General features: G+C 44.3%; 1 protein-coding gene across 2 annotated transcripts in view; it reads left to right on the forward strand.

Moving 5' to 3' along the window:
- FBXW8 (F-box and WD repeat domain containing 8) overlaps nucleotides 1-23774 on the forward strand; it is a 123774-nt gene that overhangs the window by 72324 nt on the left and 27676 nt on the right. For both annotated transcript variants that reach the window (XM_060612409.3, XM_060612408.3), the window contains exons 6-7: nucleotides 11331-11527; nucleotides 14456-14662. In XM_060612409.3, the coding sequence (XP_060468392.1) occupies nucleotides 11331-11527; nucleotides 14456-14662 (404 nt within the window). The remainder of the gene's footprint in view (nucleotides 1-11330; nucleotides 11528-14455; nucleotides 14663-23774) is intronic.

Genomic DNA, 23774 nt, shown 5'->3' on the forward strand with positions numbered 1-23774 from the left:
ATGCAACATGGAATTCTGAATTGGATCCTGGACGGGGTGGGGGGGCGGGGAAGGATTTTGGTGAACCACTTCATGAAATGGAAATAAGGTCTATAGGCTAAACATCTTGTATCAATGTTAATTTCCTGGCTTTGATCATGTTCCTGTGGTTATGTAATATGTTAACATTGGGGAAGCTGGGTGAAGGGTCAACTGTAACTCCTTGTATGATTTTTAGAGCTTTTTGTAAGTCTCAAATATTTCAAAATTAAAAAATCATTAAACAAGGTAAAATTTTTCTCATAGCAATTTAAAATTCCATGTATATATATGCTAACTGATTACTCAGGAAAAAAAAAATGTGCCTGACCGTTTTCTTTTTCGCTGAATTGGGAGCCTGATATTCGATGAGATTAGGACCTAGGTTCTTCTGGTGGTGATTCTACAATTAAGGATTCTCCACACACTTTGTGTCTGTATCTTGCTATTTATCTTTGGGCTATTCTTTCCCCCTTTTATTTAATGCATGATGGTATGAGTGATATTTCATTTCCGAAGAATACTTTTTAAAGAATGATATAGCCATTTTATTTTATTATTTAAATTTTTTTTTCACATTTATTTATTTCAGAAGTGAGACAGTGTGTGAGCGGGGGAGGGACAGAGAGGGAGGACACAGAATCTGAAGCATAGCCATTTTATTTTAAAATGTCAGTATTTAGCAGTATGCCAGAAGTTAGGGTTTTTTTGTGTGTTTTTTGTTTTTTGGGTTTTTTTTTTTTTTTTTTGCCACTACACGATAAACAAGATTTTTCGGTTTTATATGTAAGATATGAAAGGGAGACCTGATTTGCCAAAATAATTTTAGGGGGGGTAAACAAAAAAGTCTGAAGACCACTAGTCTTTAAGGCAGGTGGATCCATGGGTCTGGAGTTCAGAGGAGAATCTGTATAGGGCTGTTGTAATCCACACCTGCCCCTGTCTTGTCCCCCAGGGAGCACCTAGGGACATGGGGGCACCCCAGCTTAAACATTCTTGGCCCTCCTGGCAAAACCCATCCACATGCAGGGAGATTTGCGTTGGGGGTTTCAGATGCCTAAGTGAAACGTGAGATCATCTGCTGTTCCCTTTCTCCTTCTTGTTTGGCGTAACTCAGAGTTGACTAGAGTGGTGCCATAATCTACATCTTTGATTTTTTCTACTTTTCCTTTGAGCCATGTAATACTTTTATTGAAAGAGAATTCATTGATAGTATGATTTCAGGATATTTCGAGGGCTTGGAAGGGGATTTCCAAAACCTGCAAAATGTCATCGCTGGAATTTCCATTGCAAATCTGTTCTGAGACTACACTAAGTTCGGAGCGTAGCTCCTGAAAACTTTTGCAAAATACAAGTTCTGTGTCTTCACTTTTGTCAGTGATAGCTTTTCAAATTATTTTTAAGAATCCTTTTATTGTAGGAAATTCAAAATACACAAAATTGGGGAGAATAGGGTGATGAATCCCCATGTACCCATCATTCTGCTTCAGTAGTCCTGAGCGTTATCTAAATCACGCATTTCTAAATATTATATAGTTCTGTCACTTAGCACATGAGTGGAACTGTTTTTGAAGATAGACCTATTTGCCTTTTAGTAACAAATAAACTTTTTGAAAAGAGAAAGAACAAGGAGATTAAGACTTACCCTGGGCTACTCTTGGCCTGGGCTCTCTTGCACCTGTCTGGTCAGGAAAGTGGTGGCGATGTTGCGTACTCCTTTGGAGTTTAATTCACCTTGACCTATCACTGAGTCAGAAGTAGAATTTGTATGTCAGAGTTAAATGTTGATTATAAAATTATGTGGACCGTGATTGGGAAAAGTGAAAAAAATCTCATCACAAATCATGTTAATATTTTATAAAAATATGTATACAAATGATAATAAAATTTTGGAGATAGTGTAACATGTAGAAAAAATTCAAATTGTCCCAAAGGATGTGTAGTGAAGAATAAGTGTTCTTTCTCTACCCACCACCACTGTCCCGACTGCCCAGTACCATAGTCTGTGCGCTGGAGGCATCACCTAGCACCACCGTCTGATGGACTCTTCAAAATATATTCCAGATCATGTTTATATTGCTCCGTTATAGTGTAGGAAGACACTGGCTGGAGCTGGCAGGGTTGGTGGCTGCGTGCATAGTGATGTCTCTTTCGCACTCTCTGCCTCCTTGGCACTTCCCCTTGTAGAACACCTGGTCCGGATGCTTCCCCACGAATCTGTTTTTCCTTGGACTCCGTTAACTCTGAATTCTTCTACGGAGTCACATTGTCCTATCTTACGATCTGTTATTTGATTCCTTTTCAACTTACTGTCTTTTCTCATTTTTTATTTTTAAAATGTTTTTCTTCTGCTTTGAACCTGAGACTCCTAACTATATTCCTCTTGCTTTCTTCTTGACTCTCTTTCTGCTTTGGTGATCTCTCATCCGGTCGCTGATCTGTTGTGCCTAACCAGCCACTTGATCGGTCCACGAGCCCATTCAGATTCTCGTCAGTCCGAAGTACAGCTTCCAGAATGCTTCCTATGCGTTGTTTTTCTCCACATCACAGGGTTCAAGTTTAGAGTTGTGTTCGGCTGCAGCGTTGAGGATGAACATGCACGGTAGACGCTTTGTCCTATTCCAGACCTTCCGTACTGAGCACTTCAACATGACCCTTGTTTGCACTGATATTAACCTCCCTGGCCACCTCTTCCATAAAAGCAAAATTTATTTTCTCCTTTCAGACTCATGCCACCTTTACAACTCTGGCCTCTATCTCATAGTGCTGTTGTATGGACTTGATGAATGAGGCAGTACACAGTTAGTGAATGCAATGGGTAGATCTCAAATTTTTGTTAAAATGCTTTTTCTCTTGTCAAGGAGTTTTTTTGGCTCCTGTTTATTTATAGGCAAGTGTTTACGGGGTGGAAATTGAAGTTACAAGCTGTTTTTAAAAACAGTTTCATTCACTGTTCTCTGAACTGCAGTTAGATGACCCTGCCTACGTAACTACAGCAGTGCCCCCTTATCCGTGATTTCAGTTTCTGCAGCTTCAGTTACGCGCAGCCACTGTGGTCTAGAAGCGGAAGGGGGTGGGGGGTCCTCGGTCAGTGGTAGCCTAACGCTGCCTCATGCACATCGTTCCATCTCTTCACGCAGGTGTGTTATTATCGCACATCATCGCAAAAAGAGGGATGAGTTCATTTCAATAAGATACTTTGAGAGAGAGACCACATTCACATGACTTTTGAAATCACAATATAGTGTTATAATTGTGCTATTTTATTGTTGACCTCTTACTGTGCTTTTTTTTTGTTTATAAATTAAACTTTATCAAAGGTATGTATGTAAAGGAAAAAACATAGTACCTAGCGGGTTTGGAACTGTCCATGGTCAGGCATGTCCTGGGGATCTTGAAACGTATCCCCCACAGGTAACGGGGGGGTCGATTACTGTGGTCAGAAACTGCCCTACGCCTCAGGTGTTTACTGTCCAAGCTCAAGAGGATAGGAGCTCATGGCTACGATAAGTTCTAATCAAGGAAGCACTAAAGACCACAAGACACTCTGTGGTTTAAGAAGTGACCAGTCTGTGACTTTCTAAACTGTCAACCTGTTTTAAATTTTAATGGTGCTTGAAAAAGATCAAAGGGGAGGGGGCAGGGCCAGTTGTGTGTGGTGTGTTTCCCCACCCCTCCCCCCCAAAACCAGTTCAGCAGTTATTTACCTTTCAAGCAATTAACATAATTACCATTATGCTAAAAAGTAATTTTGGAAAGTTCTGCCCTGAGCTCTTACGACCCCACCGGGACAGTTTTAGTTGGGACTTATCTTTTTGATGGAAGCCTAATTGCAATTTTGGCTTTGTGCACACAAACAGAAGCAGCTAATTGTTTAGGCAAATAGCAGATTAATTTAAATATGCATCCCTAATAAAACAAAAATGGTATCCATTATGGTCCTTGTTCCCATGACGAGGAATATAAATATTCTGTGCAAGTACCATTAGGCGGAGGTCTTAAGGATTGTCGACATTATTTCACAGTGGTAGCACTTTCCTGATATCGAGTAATCTTTACAAAAGCTCACATAAATCAGTTTAAACTCATTTAGATCCCATTTCCACTATGTGCAGTTTCATTACCACACTCTGGCTGGCCTCCTCCGGGAGGTGGGAGGGGCATGTCGCAAACTGGCATGGGTGCCCACCACAGCTGCTGAGCAGGCTTTGTGTCTCCTCAGAAGACTGGCCATCGTTACTCATGTCATTGTTAACAACCGTTCCCCGGTCTAGGGTGAGCTCCGAGTTCCTTCCGCCCTGCTGCCGCTTGTCAGAGCCCCACTCCCGTCTCCTCGATTGAGCCGAGGGCCCTCACTCATTGTGCTCTTCCAGATTTTTTGACAGACCCTTTTTCTTCTTTCGTCTGCATCCGTTTCATATTTCTCGTGAATGAAGTCGTGTTGTCGTGAGGCTGGCACTGGCTCAGAGTTGAACATCCTTCATCCAGCTCTTGAGGTTTCGTCAGGGAGAAAGAAAGACCTCTGCTGTCCTTTTAGTTTTCCCGGTGTGGGGCAAATAAATGGGGGCCGTGAGCTCTGGCGCTTAGGGATCATGGCTTGTTCAGGAAATGATGGCAGTGACCTGCTTTTTAAGTCACTACTGAGGAACTAACTACACAGATCCTCCCTTTGCATTTGCTAAGACATTTTCTCTTGTTTTCCCCTGGCCTGACTTGCAGGATAAGTGTAGTAGACACTTTTGGGGTGTCTCCTAACCCCAGTGAACCTCCTTAGCCCCCGTAAGGGTAGGCACGTTCACAGTGAGTATTTGCATTAGTCTTTGGCCTCGGTTGGACGAGGGTGGGAACCGTAGGCCCGGGGGGCAGCTAATTCATGGATTGGGATGAGCCATTTGGGCCTCACACATTTAGTCTGGGTTCTGTGCTTGGATTAGAAGACTCTGCAGACTGGGGAAGAGCGACAGCTGGTTTGTGGGGGAGACAGAAGAATGAAAACAGCTGCACAGAGAGGCACACAGAACACATGCCCTGCCTTGGTTCTGAATGTCTTCCTAGTCCCTGCTTCAGATTCCTTATGATCTCCAGCTGTACTTCTTGCCTTTGGGTTCCATGAAATAGCCCCATTCCCTCCCAGCCCATTTCCCTTTTGTGTTTGAGTCACGGTGGATTTTTGTTTCTTAGAACCAGATGTCCCTTGCTAAAACGTAAGACAAACATTTGTTAAACCTTTATTGACAGCCACATTGTCAGTGACGTTCTCAATTCACTGACATAGACGATATGGAGGAAAGGACACAGTTCTGACACTTGAGAGGTCCACACAATATCAAGAGCCAAATCCATATCATTATTGTTTCTGTGATATAAAACTTGGCCTTTTGAATGAATTTCTATCAGATTTTTAAAAATTATCACCTGTTTGACAAGTGACTCTATTCGGTTCTGACAGGCATTGGCTACTTACTTCTTAATGTCACGTGATGGTTGTGCATCCAGGGCAGCTTGAAGTGTCTAGAGAAATTAGCTGCCCCTTCTTTGGGGATATTAAAATAATTTTATGGCATGATAAAAAGCATATCCATTTTCCCATTGTACTTTGTGTCTTCTGTTATGTGTTACATTTTGGTCATTAAAAAGTTTGTTTCTCTCAGGTGCAGGTTTTGTGAGAATAGGAGTCCTATCCTTTCTGTCTGCCCCCAAACGAGATGCTTGGTAGATGCCACGAGAATATTCACTGCATGCAGTCAGTGACTTTCTTGTTTTATTTTGTCTTATTGCCGCGGTTTCCCGACTACCCAGAACAGTGGCTGGCCCAAAGCCGGGGCTCAGTAAATACTTGATTGTACTATTACATCGATTCCCTTTTGACTAAATGTTGGTTAACGTGGGTGATAGTCAGCTCCAATATTAGAAGACATTATTATAATTCAGGTATTCGTAGTTCAAGTCCCTGCAGTTTTGAGGTTGTAAGAGTAGCCACGATGTAACTACTAACGAATAGATTGATCATTTATAAAACTAGCTTCCACCCAAACATCTCTCCCCATTCGCTGCTGAGTCTGTTCCTGCCCACCTTGCCCGCGTGTTTTTGGGTCAAGTGTCCAGCAACACAGTTGCAAAGTGAAATTGCAAATCTTGCAAATTTAATGCTAAAAGTGATATTGGAAGAGCCCCAGATGCGGTAATCACATGGGTGAGTATACGTGGCTTTTTTTTTTTCTTACTATTTAAGTCCTTTTTTAAAGATTAATTGCCTGCTGATGCAAAAGCAATAATGTACATGGGGTTCATCACACACATAGAAACGAAAAGCCTGACAACAGTGGCACAAAGGCTGGGGGGCAGGAAATGGAAGTGTGTGGCAGTGAAGCTCACCCTCTTCACATGAAGTGGGGCAGTGTCACTGGAGGGTAGACCGGTAAGTTAAAGACGAATGCTAAAATGCTGACGCATTTGGGCTAAAATAACACAACGAGAGTTTGGGCCAATGAGCCAACAGGGGAACGCAAATGGAATAAACACGTACTCGGTTGAAGCAGATACTCCATCTAAAAGCAGGCAGAAAAAGAGAAAAAGGGAACACAGAACAAATGGGACAAATAGCAAAATGGTAGGAAAAACCCATTCCTGCCCATAACCGCATTAAAGGAAATAGTCTACACACTCCAGCTAGAAACAAGCCCAAGTATATATGCTGTCGACAAGAAACTCATTTCAAATGTGAAGACACAAGGCAAAGAGAAAGGACAGAAAAATATATACAGTGCTAACACCAATCAGGAGAAAGCTGGAATGCCTGTATCCATAGCAGACAAAGAAGATCTCAGAGCAGAGAACACAACCAGGGGTAAAGAGGGACATTTCACACAACGAAGGGTCAATTCGTTCAGAGGACGTGACAGTTTCAGATGTTCACACATGTAAAAGTGGTCTTGGAGGACTGTGCTGTCGACAAGGAAGGGGCTGACAAGGTTTTATATGCTCAGTAGTTGAAGGGAGTAGAGAGAGTTGATAAAGACGCCGACGCTGTAGGAGTCCAGAAAAGAATGTGGCCATTAAATTGAGGGAACCCTAGAATATATTTTCCAAAAAGACCTTTCTTAGGATGGCTCTGTGAAGCTCAACCTCGCAGCAAAGGATATTTTATTGCACAAGATTCTGTTGGAATAGTGATGCCGACAAAACCGAGTAGTTGATTAATAATGAAAAATGTGTTTATAGATAAACTCCATGTGTGCTTAGAGTGAGCCGTGGTTGAGTAACTTCCACATTTGGCAGAATCCAGGCAAGTTTACGTCATTTGCTCGTGGAGCTCATGGTTATTTTATGCACTTGGAGAGGCAGCCGCACATCCCGCACTTTCCCAGCATAATTCCAGCCCAGCCTCATCACATACCAAGTGGCTTTGGACCAGTTGTTTAACCACTCGGAGCTTCTGTTCTCTTTTGTAAATGAGGATAATGATGTTCCTCCCAAAATGGAAGTGAGCACTCAATGAGAGGAGACAAATGAAAATGTCTCACTCTCAAAAGCTCTGTGAAAATTGCAAATTTTGTTTCTCTCGTGACTGTTTATTGTGACGTCTCCGAACAAAGGCAAACACACATAACGCAGAAGTGCTTGGAGGAGGCACATCTTGGACTATGCCTGTCTCCTATTGAATGTGTATTCAGTGTTTTCTGCAGCGTCTCTGTTTCTTCTGAGAGTGGGGAGGACTTGCCAAAAGATTTGCCAGGGGAATGTGTCGTGGAGCCGTGTGTGACCCGCGGGTCCCCTTGGTTTATCGTAATTCTTAGAAAAGAACGCTGTTTTACGTCTGAAGCGACATTTAACTTGAAGAAAGCTCTGCTTCTGTTTGTCATCACCTACCTAGCCTGCTGGCGGTTTCAAAGTCTTTGCAAAGCAGCCCACATGCATTACTTTCTTCTGACTGTATTTATTTAGTACTGAATGATGCTTGATGGTAAGATCCTAAGTTCAAAGCACTTGGATTGCCGAGAGAAGAAACGTGAAAGAGCTTTATCTGTTTTGGGTAATAGGAAGTTGTAGGAAGTAGCATTAGATTTTTGGAGGAGCAACAGAGGGAATTTGCACTCTTAGTAGATTGTAAACATGCTTTACAACATGGCAGGCCTTCTGGAACACACGAAAGGTAAAAATGATTGGCCCATTTCCAGCCTTTTGTGTGGCTTTTCCCCTTTCGTCTGTCCAACAGTCCTGTGCAGTAGGTGATGTTATCTTCCGTTTTGTAGATGAAGAGACGGGCCCACAGCTTAAAGTAACTTGCCCAAGACCTTCTGCTAGCAAGTGGTAGAGGTGGATTTGAACTCAAATAGCCACAGACTGTTACTTCTGTACAATCATTTCTCAGGGAACTTTGAAAAATAAAATCAGTGGGAATTGGAGCAGGACGTTATCCAGTATGATGCAGACAGTAATTATTTTCTTGGGTACGTATTGGCAGGGAAAGAAGTGGGTGGGAATGATAAAAAGAATTTGGGTAAGAAGAAGAAAGGCACCCCAGGTACAGAAAAGTTTCTGTTTCTGATAGAAGAGTGTAAGTTCCTGTAGACAGACTGCTTCTCAGACTTGAGCGTCTATCCCCAGAGTTTCTGTTGCCCCCAGATCTGCATTTCTAACAAGCCCCCAGGTGATGCTGCAGCTGCTGGGGCTTCTGGTCTGAAGACCACTTGGAAAACTTGGATATCATGCTGTGGACCATTTGAGAAAGGTGGAGACACACAGCCAGTGTGTGTAAGAGGAATTCATCTGGGGAGCAGCATCCAGGGAGCTGGAGAGAGAAGGGTGTGTAGGTAGATCAAGGTTTTTAGCAAGTGGAGGATAGTTAAGCTCACGTTTTATAATGATGGAAAGTAAAGCATCAGTGCTCACCGCGGCTGAAGAGGGTGGTGTGAGGAAGGATGTAAAATACGAGTTAGTGGCTGTTTTCAGATCTTGCTGGCACCTAGAACAGTGCCCCGTATATAACACGCTCAGTAATTTTCTGCCTGATATCTCACGCTTGCTAGAATGGCTGTCGTCAAAGACCAGGGATGACAGATGCTGGTGAGGATGTGGAGAGAAAGGAGCCCTCGTGCATTGTCAGTGGGGATGTAAATTTGTGCAACCACTGGAAAACGGTATGGAGGTTCCCCAAAAAATGAAATCTAGAACTCTGGATTTCATAGGGTCCAGCCATTCCACTTCTGGGTATATGTCCAAAGGAGATGAAGTCACTGTCCCGAAGGACCGTCTGCACCCCACGTGCACTGCAGCATTAGCATTATTCATGACAGCCAAGACGTGGAAACAGCGTGAGTGTCCATTGACAGTTGAACAGATAAAGAAATTGTGGCATACGTGTCCAACGGAATGCTATTCGGCCGTGAAAATTCCGCTATTGGCAACAACATGGGTGAACCTTGAGGGCGTCATGCTAAGTGAAATAAGTCCGAGGAGAAACAAATGCTGTATGATCTCACTTCTGTGTGGAATCTAAAAACAAACAAACAAACGAAACCCTCAGAAACAGAGAACAGATTTGTGATTCCTGGGGACGGAGGTGTGGGAAAAACCAGTGAAGGTGGTCAAAAGGTGTCCAAGCTTCCAGTTAGAAGATAAGTTCTGGGGATCTAACTTACAACATGATGACCACAGTTAATACCATACCGTGTATTTGAAAGTTGCTAAGAGAATAGATTTTAAAAGTGCTCATTCTAAGGAAAAAGAAATTTGTTAACTGTGTGAGGTGATGGCTATTAACTAATAATGTACTATGGTAATCATTTTACAGTATATGCATATATCAGACTGTTGTGTCGTACAACTTATATTATGTCAACTATAATCAATAAAACTGGGAAAGATTATTTGTTGCATGAATGGACAAGAGAATGAATTAGCGCCATATGTTCAAAATATTCAGCAATTGATGTGTGTCCTGCTATTTTTAAGTTTGTCTCATAAAAACATTTATAAAATTTATCTTTTTAGTAAAAATAATTTTAGGGAAAATCTTCAGAATAGACAAGTGGATATATAGTAAAATGCCCTCCTACTCTTGTCCCTTCTCTTTGGTTTCTTTCCTTCAATGCCAAGCACTGGTAACAGTTTCTTGTGTATCCTTCCATACATGAGGATAGTCTGTGTATACGTTTGTGTGTGTGTGTGTAAATTTTTTAAAACACGAAAGTAGTATAACCTGCTATACCACTACTCTGTCCTTCACTTTTTTCATTTAATAATATATTTTGTTGATCTTTCAGATAGCTTATGTATAAGTCTGACACAGTCTTTTTAACTCCTCATTTTATTTAAATTTCAAACTGTGGTGCACATTTAGATAGCTTCTAATCTTTTGACATAATGAAAAACATTTCAGCGACTATCCTATAGACATTCGTAATTTGCTACGTATCATCAAATTGCCTCCCAAGTTGGGTGAATTAGTTTATATCTCCACCAACAATTTAAGATAGAGCCTAGGGTGCCTGGGTGGCTTTGTCAGTGAAGCATCTGACTCAGTCAGTTTTGGCTCAGGTCATGATCTCATGGTTTGGTCGGGCCCCAGGTCGGGCTCTGCACTGACAGCGTGGGGCCTGCTTGGGATTCTCTCTCCCCGCCCCCCCCCCCACTCTCTCTGCCCCTCTCCCCCCTCAAAATAAATAAGCATTTAAAAAAATAGAGCCTATTTCCCTATAGCCTCAACAACAAAATGTTTTATGAAATTTTTCATCTTTGTCAATTTGATGGATGAAAAATAATATTCTGTTACCGTTTTTGTGTTTTTCTTTTTTTTTTAGTGTTTTATTTTTTTCTTAGAGAGAGAGCGCGTGCACTTGCCCGTGAACGGGGGAGGGGGGACAGGGGGGGCAGAGCAAGAGAGGGACACAGAATCTGAAGCAGGCTCCAGGCTCTGAGCTGTCAGCACAGAGCCCGATGCAGGGCTCGAATGCATGAACCATGGAATCATGACCTGAGTTGAAGTCAGATGCTCAGCCGACTGAGCCACCCAGGCACCCCCGTTTTTGTATTTTTCTAATTGTGAGTGAATTTTTGCATTTTTCTTACGTTTGTACATCAGTTGTATTTCTTTTACTGTGACCAGCATGCTCTTGTCCTTTGCTCGCTTTCCAATTGCTTTTTTTTTCCTTATTGGACCTTAGAAGCTCATTGTTAAGGAAATCGGCCCAGTGTTGTATGTGATGCAAATTTGTCATTTACCTTTTAACTTTCTTTATATTGCATGATTACTTTATAATTGTGCGTTTTAAGCGAATCTAAAATTACCTGCGCTGTTTTTCTCTACGTAGGGTTTCTTAATATCTGGGATCTAAGGACCGGAAAGTATCCCATCCATCGTTTTGAGCATGACGCAAGAATACAGGCACTAGCCCTCAGCCAGGAAGATGCAACGGTTGCCACAGCTTCCGCTTTTGATGTTGTAATGTTGCGCCCCAACGACGAGGGCTACTGGCAAATCGCGGCAGAGTTCGAAGTTCAGAAACTGGTGAGCTTCTTAGTCCAGTCTCTTGATTCTCCATTCTTAGAACCTCTGGGTCCGATCAAACAGATAGTAATGATGTCGGCAGCTCCCATTCCCTCGGGCTTCCTGGGGGCCTTACCTTTCCAGATCTCACTGCAGCCTTGCAAAATAGGTAGATAGTATTCTTTTTCCCCATTTACCAAAAAGCCAGTAGAGGCTGAGAGCAGTGTATCGGCTTGCCCCGGATCTCAGGGCTAGGAAGCTGAGATTCAGACCTCGGGGCTGACCTCCTGGCCAGGGGTTTCTCGTCACTGTGGTCCTCAGCCTCCTTCACCTAAAATGAGATGTTCGCCTCTGGGAATGTGAGCTCGGTTTCTGGCCTATCATGTCCGTGAAAATGATGAAAATGAATTCAGTGGTACCTTCCCAGTCCATATGGGAGGGAAGATTTCCGTCCTACACTTTCTTCCGCCTCAGATTTTCTCACCTGGAATTAAGAGTAACTCCTGAGTGAAAACAAGTTTAAGTCAGTGTTAATTGGGGAGCCGAGTTCCAGGATGTCATGCGTGAAGCTCAGCCGACCTGAAGCGTTCTTTACGGCAAGCTTATCTCCATACTCAGTTACACGTGAGCCTCCACTTTTATACGGTGGGAGGTGATTCTGCGGTAAGAAGGAAGTGCTCCAATCTGCGCTAAGTTTGGATTTAATGTAAACAAACTCGATTTGGGCGCTAGTAGAGTGAGCAGAAAGGCCAGTGTTGAATAACGAATTGGTGGTCTGATCCGGAACAGATCCTGTTTTTCTGCCTTTTCCCCCTGGTGGAGATCTTGTTAGCCTTGAGTAACTAAAAAGCCATGATGTCAGCACTTCGCCTGCATAAGCTTCTTGTCCCTCTAATGACCAGTTTCTGCCCTGTGGGTGGTGTTCCCCCCAAGCCGTCTGATGCTCCTCTCGGGGGTTTTACTAGAAAAATGTGAAGGACCATCTTTCTTTGTTCTCAAAACTACCGTAGGGCTTATTATTTGGTCTCTGCCTAAAGAACATTCTAGACCAGCAATAATTATATGAATGCAGACAGTTACTTAAGATGTGAGTTGCTCCGTAGAGTGTAAATCCTGCCTTGGCAATAAAGTGGCATCCTGGCACCCGCTGGAAGCTTTTTGAAGGAGTTTACAGCTTCTGGCAAATGGCACCACCACAGTCAGTCTGAGCCTCTTGGTCTGTCAGAAGTCCAACAATAAAGTGAAACTAAACAGCTAGGCTGAGGATGTTAATTTTAGGGAAATAAGAAATGACTTTTAGAATGGGGGGGGAGAGGAAGCAAGCCACATAGGCCTCATTTCTCATCTCGGATGAGGGGCTGCCGGGCCTCCCTGAAAAAGGTGCCCCCTGGCCCGGCCCTGCGGGCCACTTTTGTCTTCCCAGGTGGGCTCCCCGAATCACAATGGCCATCTTCCCTGGGTTGCAGCACTGGCCTAGCCCTTCCGTCCTTCCTTTGTGATGAGTCCTCAGCTGGGCAGGTTGGGGGGGGGGGTAGCACTCACACTCACAGTCTTGGGCCCGAGGATTAACAGCAGAGGCCCCCGGATGTATACTGTCCCTCCAGCTCCTCTGGACAGTCCTTAGGATTCAGGCTTTTGAACTCGTTTGGCTTCTTGTCAGGGCCACGCTGTCCTTTCACGCGGTGGTTTTCACGATTACACAGTGTGGCACACCTGCTTTTGTACGCTGAGATTTTACTCAAGGAGGTGAAAACCTGGTGTGAAATGTGCTCGGGAGAAATGTGCCACTTAGGGACGTAGAAAAGCAAGTGATGCCTGAAGGGAGCACCTCACTGCCGTGCAGATCAGAGGCAGCGGTCGCGCTAATGCGGTCAGGAGTACCGTGGCGGGGGTATCGTACCCTCGATGACCTGGAAACCAGCAGAGGACAGATAACGCCGCTCTTTTTAGCCTTTTAGCTGCACATTTCTGGTACCTGCACAAATGCTAAAATGTGAATTTTGCTAATTGGGAACCGAGGGGATTTGATTCAGTTTCTTGTAAAAAAAGAAAACAAGGAAACTTAATATTTTGAATAGTTCTTATACTCTCATGTTTCAGAATTTAAAAGGCAGTAAGGTTTGTGGGAGAAATCTCTCTTCCACCCCATCCAAGAACTCTGTTCCCTCTTTGCAGGCAGCCGCCCTTAGCAGATTTATGCTAGCACAAGCCACGCACACCGTGTTCCCTCTGCCCCCCTCCACGCACGTTAGTGCGCCGTGAATCCTGCTACTCCCCTTCCTTGCTTTTTGTCCCCAAATTTATCTTGGAGATGATTCCACTTTGTATCATGCTTTTTTCTGTGACTACATGGTATTCCTGTTAATTAGCCCCTTAGTAAGGCATGTGTAGTAGGTGTTTCCAGTTTTTAGCTATGACAGCATCGTGCTACAGCAAGTAACCTTGTATGCAGTTGTGTGTGTGTGTGTGTGTGTGTGTGTGTGTGTTTACTTGTAAGTAAATTCCTAGGACTGACTTGCTGGTTCAGTGTGTATGTGTGTTTGACATCGTGGTAAGTATTGCCAGATTTCCCTCTAGAGAAGTTGGACTAGATTACATCCCACCAACCATAAGTGGGATCCACAAATATGGTTGTCTCCCCTCTACTTCCAGACCGGTGTCCTATCAGGCTAATGGATTTTACTGCTGTGACTGGTAAAAATGGTGTCTCTGTGAATTTTTACTTCGTATTTCTCTTATTAGGAACATACTGTGTTTCTTTTACAAAGAGCATCTCTTTATTAGTGTAGGAACTGTGTTCTCCTTTCCTATGAACTGTTTCTTTGCCCATCTTTTTCTGTTAGGTCGCTGGTCTTAGTGACCTATGGGAGGCATCGTGTGTTTTTTGACCAAGTAAGGATGAGCTGGAGGTGAGACCTGACAGACTGTGTAACTCTTCCCCGTTCACAGGTTGACTACCTTGAAATCGTTCCAGATACCGGAAGGTATCCTGTGGCAGTGGCCACAGCTGGAGATCTGGTATACCTGCTGAAAGCCGAAGACTCTGCCAGAACCCTCCATTACGTCTATGGCCAGCCGGTCACATGTCTGGATGTCTCAGCCAACCAGGCTGCTTTTGGTGTGAAGAGTCTGGGATGGGTATACGAAGGAAACAAGGTACAGAAATAGTAAGGTGTACAATCAACGAAAAAGAACGTCGATTTTTATTTTTTAGAAGGCAATTAAAAAATTAAGGCTCTCTGATATTATATATTTTTAAGATGTATTCAGACCATTCAGACCATATACATTTAGCATGGTAAAAAAAAAAAAAACAGACCCTGAAGCTCTTCTAAAGGATGTAAAATGGAAAGTAATTGTCTCCTTTCTCCTCCCTTCCCCCAGCCCCATTCCACAGAAGAAACTAAGCATTTTTTAGGTATCAAGAAAAATTTAATGAGTTTAGAAGTACATTTATGCACTAAAAACCGTATTTGTGGAAATGCGATTGTAGTATACATGTGTTCTGTACCCAACATTTTTATTCAGTAATAAGCCTTGGAGGGCATTCCACGTCACCACATACCATGCTCCGTCTCGCTAGGATTCTGGCGTAGGCTTACAACCCATGGTCTGTGTATCTAGCCCCCTCGCTGGTGGGCATTTAGGTCACTTTCACTGTCTCGGCGATTACAGGCAGTGCTACGATGCATATTGCAACTCTCGCGAGTCCTTGTGTGGTCGATCTCTGGGATAGATTCCCGGCGGTTGTGTTGCCTGGGCAGAAGGTATACACTCAGGATGGTGGTAAGGGTTGCAGCAAGATTTGCATTCTCACCAGTAGTGCATAAAAGTGCCTTCTGATAATCCTTGAGCCAGAATTAAGGAGACAAGTTTGTAATCGAAATTCTTTGCATGATGACTAAATTTTATCACTACCTAGCATTTTACTAGCCTGACTGTAAGCCAAGTAGTTAGTCTTAAACTTGATTTATAGAACTCTTTCTCTTCCAGTGGAATCGGGAGAAAGGGATTCAGTTTTTTATTTTGTTTTGCTTTGTTTTTCTCCAATTTTCCTGCTCTTGACCCTGCTGCCTATGGGTACAGTCCCTGGGAAGGAACTTCCCTGAGCCAGCGGCTCCTCTGACAGCACCCTTCTCCTTCGAGAAGGAAGCCCTTCTCCACAGAGCAGCACAGGAGCTGGAGGCGCCGACTCTGGATGCACACGGCCCGAGTTTCAGTACCAGCTCGGTAGTAACCTCCCGCCCTGTGTGACCTTAAGCAGGTGGCTTAACCCTCTTCATGCCCCAGGGAGTTCAGAACAGTGGCTACTTGGTAAAATTGTAGGGTTAAATGAAAACCTGTCTGTAAAGCTTTAAGCGTGGTGCCTGGCGAGCGAGCATTACCATCACGGCGCTTTTATTTCCTCCCCTCATAGTTTAAGTCTGGCCTCTGGTTTTGGTTTTTACATACTGTTTCCCCTTTGTGTAGCCCCCTGTAAGGTCAGATCTCATTCGTTTAGATGTTCACTGGTTTTGCAACTTAGTAAGTGCTCAAAGAATTGAAGCATCCTGGATTCCACGGACCTCTTCTTCGTTCAGGAAGAGGCAATAAAGTCGCAGAAAATATGTGTGGCTTATTGTAACCTCACTGTGACAACGGACTCCCTTTGTGCTCAAGTTGGCCTGTTTTGTTGGAGCACATTCACAGCTTAGCTGGCGAGATAGACGATGATAGAATTGTGCTGTGCCTTCCTAGGAAGTGGGGGAGGGGACCACAGTTGGTGTCCTAAGGCAGTTTCCTTTCTCGGGCTTTGAGAACACCTTCTTTTCTGGTCCCCACTGAGCTCATTTGTTGAGAGAAGAGAGACTGTTTGCTTTCTGACTTTTCATCCATCATACTTTCAGGCTTTGGTTCTCATTTATTTCTCAAGTTCTCGGCGTAGTGAGATGATAGTTATATTTAGCACTAGCCTGGTTTAAATTTGTCATACTTTAATAAATTTTTCATAAACAGGCCCTCTTTCTCTTTGACTTACATGAGTGGATATATTTGAGAAACCAGCAAAGGGGCAGAGTGTTGAGCTCAAATTTAGACCGGGTGCATCCTTTCAACATCGATGTAAGAAAGTGCTGTTTGGGATGCCTTTTGGGTTTTTCAACCCAGTTAAAAGCATTGATTATAAGAATCAGCTGATTAATCTATTCATTTTATGAAAATCCATTTTTAAAAGTTTCTAGTCCCTCAAATAAGTGATTACCCGGTATTTTTCATCGGGGTTTTAAAATGAAGAGTGGAAATAAATTTGCTACAAGAGCGTGTTTAACAACCTCTTCGAAATCTGACGGTAGCATTAGTCATCCAAATATTTTGTGAGTGCGGCTTCAAACCCTCCATCACTTGTGTGGGTGGAGAGTCGGTTGTTGTTCGTAGTCTGGTAATAACTTTGCATGGGGCTGTTTCTCCGACATGAGTGCCGCCCACGGGAACGTGAGGGAAGCCAGGCTTTCCCTATGAAACTTCCCTCATTTTTGAGGAGGCAGCACTTTCCGTCTGATTGCATTTAATGGATTGTCTGCTTCCTGAGAAAAACCTGCATTTAGGAATTGAAATTGTCATGTGATATCTCTGTGTGAATTAAGCCATGTTATGGGTGACGCTGTGAGATTTTAGTGTCCTCCTGCTATCCTATATCGTACTATCATAATTCCCAAACAGTCTCATGGGCGATGCTCGGTGTCACCGTGCTTGTGAGTACCATGTTTTGGCTACATCTGTGCTGTGGCCCGGCCGCATGTGGCCCAGCACGTTTTATTAGGTTGATGCGAGACCATTACCGGTAGAGTTTGCCTGGAGCTATATACACAGGGGGGTTTGTGTCTGTGCCTCTGGCCTGTATATTTAGGATTCAGATGAAAGCTTTATGAGAACAGAGAGTTTGGTTTATCTTCGTTTTTACTGATACAGAACTGGGGTTTAGTTATAATCCGTTATTGATTAACTGTGATCAAAGCGGACAGTGAAGTCCAGATACTGACACAGAATTTGAGTCAGCAACCAGAATTTCCCTAACCTGTAGAAGTATTCCAGAGGCGTTATTTTTGTTTAGCAGGAGAACATCCTTGCACCGTATGATGATCACATTAGCATTTTATAGGCACCACAGCTGTCTGAGCATCAAGCAATAACGGTTCAAATCCATCCATTCACACATCTAGCCAGCCAGCCGGACGTGTGTTCGGCACAGAGAGTTACAGAACACCAGTCGTGTTCCTGGCATTGGAGCTTGACAACGGCATTCTGCATAGACTTCAACAAATTGGCACTTGTCAAGAGCCTAGCCCTCTTACTACACGTAGTCTCCTAAGGCAGTGAAACACGGAACATAGCAGAAATGTATTTAGTCTTAAGAAGAGGCTTGTAGGAGCCTCTGGGTGGCTCAGTTGGTTGAGTGTCCAACTCTTAATTTCGGCTCAGGCCGTGATCTCACAGTCGTAAGATTGAGCCCCGCTGCATGGGATTCTCTCTCTCTCTCTCTGCCCCTCTGCCACTCACGTGCTCTCTCAAAACAAATAAATAAGCTTTTTAAAAAATTAAAAAGAAAAGGCTTGTAAACACAGCTGGTTGTTCAGCTATTTCCGGCTCAGGTAGGAGGGTTCGGAGAGAGAGAGAGTAGTGTCCCAGTACATCTTGGTTTGCCTGTGTGTGAGGATCCCCAGACTTAGGGGTTCCAGAGTTTTGATACCGCCTTCTTGGGCTCTTACCTTCATTGGCATCGATGACCTGAAAGGTAGCCATTGCCAAGTGACTGAAGGAAAAAAGATGTGGTTGTGATTACTCTGGCCTCTCCATCATGCTGCCGTGTAAAAATCAGTGTCACCTCTGTTAACATCCCTCTAAAATTTGTTTGTATGTCTCACATTTCCTGACTCTGTCAAAAATACTTCCTCCGTGAGAATGGTATTTATGATACCATATTATCTTTATTAATTCTTTTGCTGCTTGAATTAAATTTTGCTCTCAGAGGTAGAGGGTTAGAAGATAGAATTGCCTCATTTAAGAGCATTATGTTGATGATGAGCCTCATGCCTCATAAAGGAAAGAGAGAGACCCACTTAGGGCTCTTAGCGTCATTCTATGTATTTGGACATATTTCCTAATTTAGTTCTGAAGTACTTGGCATTCGATGGCAGATTGTATTAAGCAGCATGCGGCGCGCATCCTAATCAGGGAGATGCGAGTGAAGTAATCCAGAAGGCTGGGATATGTTTGACAAGGACGCTTGCTTGGCCCTGCTGCCTCAGCTTACATCACGCTGGAAAATAATTGCTAACGTCTCCTATGATAATCATTCCCTGTACGTGGACGTGAAAAGACTCTGGATTGGTTGCTTGTACTCATCACAAGTTGAAATATCTGTCTGAGAGAGCCTTCGGAATCAGAAACACAGCGCCTGTGGATTCGGGCGCTGCTCTCCCATACCTACACCAGAATAGGACGTCCATTTTTTGCTCGAGGTTCTATTGCAGAGAATAAAAGCTTGGTATTTCACAAGCAGGATGACTGATTTAAAATTTAAAGTTCACAAAGTAAATGGCCAATTTTCTTTTCACTCTCACCTTGAAAGCTTTAACTATATCTGTATGTTTTGTTCTTGGAGAAATTTAAGAAAATAGCTCTTGAAGACCAGTTTTCTGGGTTCCCGAGTGAGGCTGACCATCATTTTTGCTGTTGCGGTTGCGGCCGTTGTTAATGACTGCTTATCGCACACATACCTTAAAGCTGAATTTCTGACCAGCACTGGAAACAGATGAATCACACATGACATCTACATGGGGGGTTACAGCCTTGCGGGCCTTACCAACAACTTAGCAACATAAAGGTGGTTTTCACCTCATCAAAATGGACCCGAGGCCCTGTGGGGGCCCTCTTCCTGATGTTGTTGAATTTCAGGGTAATGAAAAGTTCTACAGATAAATAGAGGATGATTGGACCTTCAAATGCAAAAAAAAAAAAAAAAAGAAAAGAAAAGAAAAGAAAAAGAAAAAGAAAAACCAAAAAGCACCCAAATGCATTTTGGACACGTTTTAGTATTAAAATGGTGTCAGGAGGTGATATAATTGTTCTATATTGTTAATAATAATACTCACATGTCGTGAAAGCCTTGGAGCACCTCCCTAGCCCTGGGGTTTCTCAGGACAGAGCACAGAACCTCTGACTTTAGAGACCTTCGAGACTGCCTCTGATATCCTGTGCAGCCATGGCAGGTGATTCTGCATTTCTTGGGAGTACTGCTGCTCACGGAAGCTAAGAGGGCTTGAGGGTCTCTAGCGGTCCTGAATCACTGCTGAGAGGGAGTGACAAAGTCGGAGAAAGGAAGTACAGGGGAAAGTGTTTTCAGCTCCATTCAAGAAGCTCTGTAACCACTGCGGACTCAGCAAGGGTTCTGGAGTCAGTTACACCTTAGGCGGGTCACTTGCACGCCTCAGGCTCCCCGTTTAGAAAGGGAAAAGACCTGGCAAAGGCAGGTGGTGGGCTTTGCACATGGCTGGTGCTCAGCACTTGTCAGTTTCCTCCTTGGCCTCCCCCCCTCCCCCCAGCTTTAGGTCAAGTGGGAGTTCTTCAGGAGAGCCTGGGCCAGGTGCAAGTCCAGACAGAGACATCAGGCCTGGAGGAGGGAGTTTGGGAGGGGGGAGAGCAGCATTGGGGTGACGCGGGCCGGCCGGAACACAGGGGCCCAGGGGCTGGTGCGGGGCTGGTGCGGGGCTGGTGCGGGGCTGGTGCGGGGCTGGTGCGGGGCTGGGCTAGGGCCGTACTTGTAGTAATAGCAGTCTGTGGTGCTTCCCAAGATTCATTGTCCCGAAAATTGTTCTGGAAGAATACATTTAGAATAGATAAGGGATGGACCCACTTAGCTTCTTGTAGAACTACTGGAGTCAGTTAATGTGAATGCCGAGTCCCTTTGTGTCAAAAGCCTTATCGGAGAGGGCTGGAGGGCTGGCGCCGTGTCTCGCACATCTTTGTCTTTGCTCACATTTGCATGATTTTTGTACACCAGTGACATTTGTATCATTTTGGAAGTTTTAAAAACATTGACCAGCATTCTTGAAGTTCTAAGCAAGATTACAAGATGTATATAATCATCGTTGCCTTTCTTCTCTTTTGCCCCTTGAATTAGCTTAGAGTTTTATTTAGGGCCTAATTTTCTCTCTCTCTTTTTTAACTGAGATATAGCCGACATGCAGTGTCGTATTAGTTTCGGGTGTTCCACATAGTGATTTAACAGGTCTGTACATTCGGTTATTCTGTCTGTCCGCATACAGTGTTTTTACAGTATTACTACATTTCCTGTGCTGTGTTTCTCCCATAACTTACAACTGGAAGTTTGTACCTCTTAATCCCCTTCACCTATCCAAAGAAGATCTACAGATCTATTAACAGGGCCTGATTTTTCTAATGGCTTTCCTGATCATTTACATGGAATTTCCGTCCTGGTTTACCATTCTGCACCCATGGAAGAGCGTGAACTTGGAGTTGACCTTTGTGTTTGTTTCACCTCACAAATAGTTATGGCTTTGGTTACTTTGTGACACATCAGGCTTAAAGTAAATATAGCCCAAGCAACAACTAGGTTTTGTTAAGGTTAAAAATTAGCTTGTTTTTTAAGTTAATAAAGATCAAGGGGTGGCTATTGGAAATGTTTGTCTTTGCCCTAGAAGTAAAAGCAATAACACCGTAGAATAGGCTTCATGCTTTTGACACACACACACACACACACACACACGCTTGAAACTGATGGGTAGCTTGGCAAAGAGTAGGAAAAAGAAGGCACACAGATGACCTGTGTGAGTGGAATTTCAAAACACGACATTTTACTGTTTTCGAGTACGCATAGCAGCTTGGACTAGCCTCACAAAATATTACAAGTTAGAGAACTTTGCTTTTTATTCATTCCATAGATGGAATATGATTTATTCATTCACTCAGCTCTTCAGTCTCCTACAAGGCGTCATGTTAGAGTGGGTTAATAATGATAAATTATTGAGTTGCAGATGAGTCCTAATGGACACAAAGTTATTCTTCTAAGCATTCTCTCTGTGTGTTACTAATTTGCAGGGTAAAGGAAAACTCTAGCTTAGTCCAAGTTTGATCGTATTCCACATTAAGGAATTTGAGATGAGTTATGAGGTTTACAGTGTGTTCAAATGAGGCCAGGAATCCAAAAGAGTGCCCCCCTCACCAAACGTCCACAGTTATTGGAACCTGTGAATAGGTTAGGTTACATGACAGAGGGGAATGAAGGCTGTAGATGGAAGTAAGGTTGCCAATCTCTTGACCTTAAAATAGGGAGATTGTTCTGGATTATCTGGTGGAAGGAACCGAGTGTAATCGCAAGGGTCCTTAAAAGTGGAAGAGGGAGGCAGGAGAGGAGGTCAGAGTAATGTCACATGAGAAGGTCCCGACCCCCGGTTGAGACGGAGGGAAGGGATCTAAGAGCCAGGGAATGTGGGCAGCTTCTAGAAGCTGGAAAAGGCAAGGAAACGGATTCTTCCCTAGGCTTCAGCACGGAACATAGCTAGCTGACACCTGGATGTTAGCCAGTGAGACCCACAGTAGGTTTCCAACCTACAGAATTATAAGATGGTAACTATTTGTTTCAAAGGAAGGAAGGAAGGAAGGAAGGAAGGAAGGAAGGAAGGAAGGAAGGAAGGAAGGAAGAGAAAAGAAAAAAGAAAAAAAACCCGAGGCCAGAAATCTTCTGAACTGTTCAGCAGGCAGAAAGTAGGTCTGCTGGGGCATGGGCCCCAGCCTCTGCTCAGCTCTCCTGCTCCAGAAACGTCCATTGATAAGGGACCGACTGGCTGGATCTGGACCAAATTCAATATCCAGATCCTTTCTAGGTTAGGACCTCTGGCTGAGGCTCCATCTACTCCCCTGGGTGGCCCCATTGCCCTGCAGTGTTTCCTTGGGGTGTGAACTCTTGTCTCATGTTCACAAAAATGACATGAAAGTAATTGCTCCCCAGGCCCCCCTCCCTTGTCTCTGCCCTCTCCCCACCACTGCCTCTTATACCACCTGTCAGCCTACCTCCTCATGGTCCCTGTCTGGTTTTACCAGAGTGAGGGCTGCGTGCTGAGGACTGTGGGTAAGGCCCTGGTGCTGGCCTTCAGCCTGGCCCTCAAGACCTGGGGGGGTCGGGTTTCCGTCCTGCATCCCACACCTCCAGAACGAGCCCCTTGCTCCAGCCAGGCCAACTCGATCCAGAATACGCCATGTTACTGACTAGCGGTAGCGTTCCCTCTTCCCCTCCGGTCTCCCCACGTCCTTTCAGGGAAGGTCCGTCCAGAGTCCCACTTGCCAGAAGGAGCCTTACTGATGTCTGACTCTCAGTGCATACCCTTCTTCTCTGACTTGTGTGGCACGTGGGTGTAAATCTCACGTTTTGGTACTGTCGCTGCCCAGCACGATTCTTAACCAGATTGGCATCAGCTGGGAGGTAGGAAGTGAGCATTTATAGTTGAGTAACACTTCTGTCCTGGTGGAGACTCATTTTTGGCTTGGGAGGCAGTATAGGTTAGTGCAGGGGTTCTCAGGTGCCAGGGGACACAGAAATATATGGACCTCTGCACCCTACCCCAAGGCTTCTGAGTCGGGGGGTCTGGGGTGGGAGAATACGAGAATCTGCATGTCTAGCGAGGGCTATGATGCCACTCGTCCGGGGGCCGTACTCTTGTGCATCCTGGGGCAGAGGTTTAAAGAGCATCGGCTTGGAGGCCCGCCACCCAGGTTTGAATCCTGGTCCCCAAACCTCGTCACTGTGTAGATGCTTTGACCCCTCCACACCTCCGCTTCCGCGTGTGTACAGGGTGTAAAGGCATAATACCCACCATATGGGATTGTGGGGATCGGGTGAGAGACTGCGTCACGGTGGGCTTTTGCACCTGAGAGAACGCTGTGAGCGTCAGCCATTGTTCACCATTTTTCTTGGAATCCAGAAAGGCATTGTGATATGGTGGCAGACACTGATGTAGGGATGGGACAGGATGGGCTCTGCCTGCCGTGTCCTTGGCTACTGTCGTCACCTGTGTAATTGGGGCAAGCTATTCAAGCATTTCTAGGCCTTAGTTTCTTCACGTATGAAACGTAGCAGTAGTATTTGTCTGTTTTCCTCTTGGTGGCTGTGAGAATCACGTGGAATATTCTGAAAGGACTTATATGAAAGGAATATCAGAATTATTATCGACAGCTGCTATGTATAGCATCCCTTATGTACAGAACACGTCTAAGC

This window comes from Panthera onca, chromosome D3 (assembly GCF_046562875.1).
Source record: "Panthera onca isolate mPanOnc1 chromosome D3, mPanOnc1 haplotype 2, whole genome shotgun sequence".
NCBI classification, from domain to species: Eukaryota; Metazoa; Chordata; class Mammalia; order Carnivora; family Felidae; genus Panthera; species Panthera onca.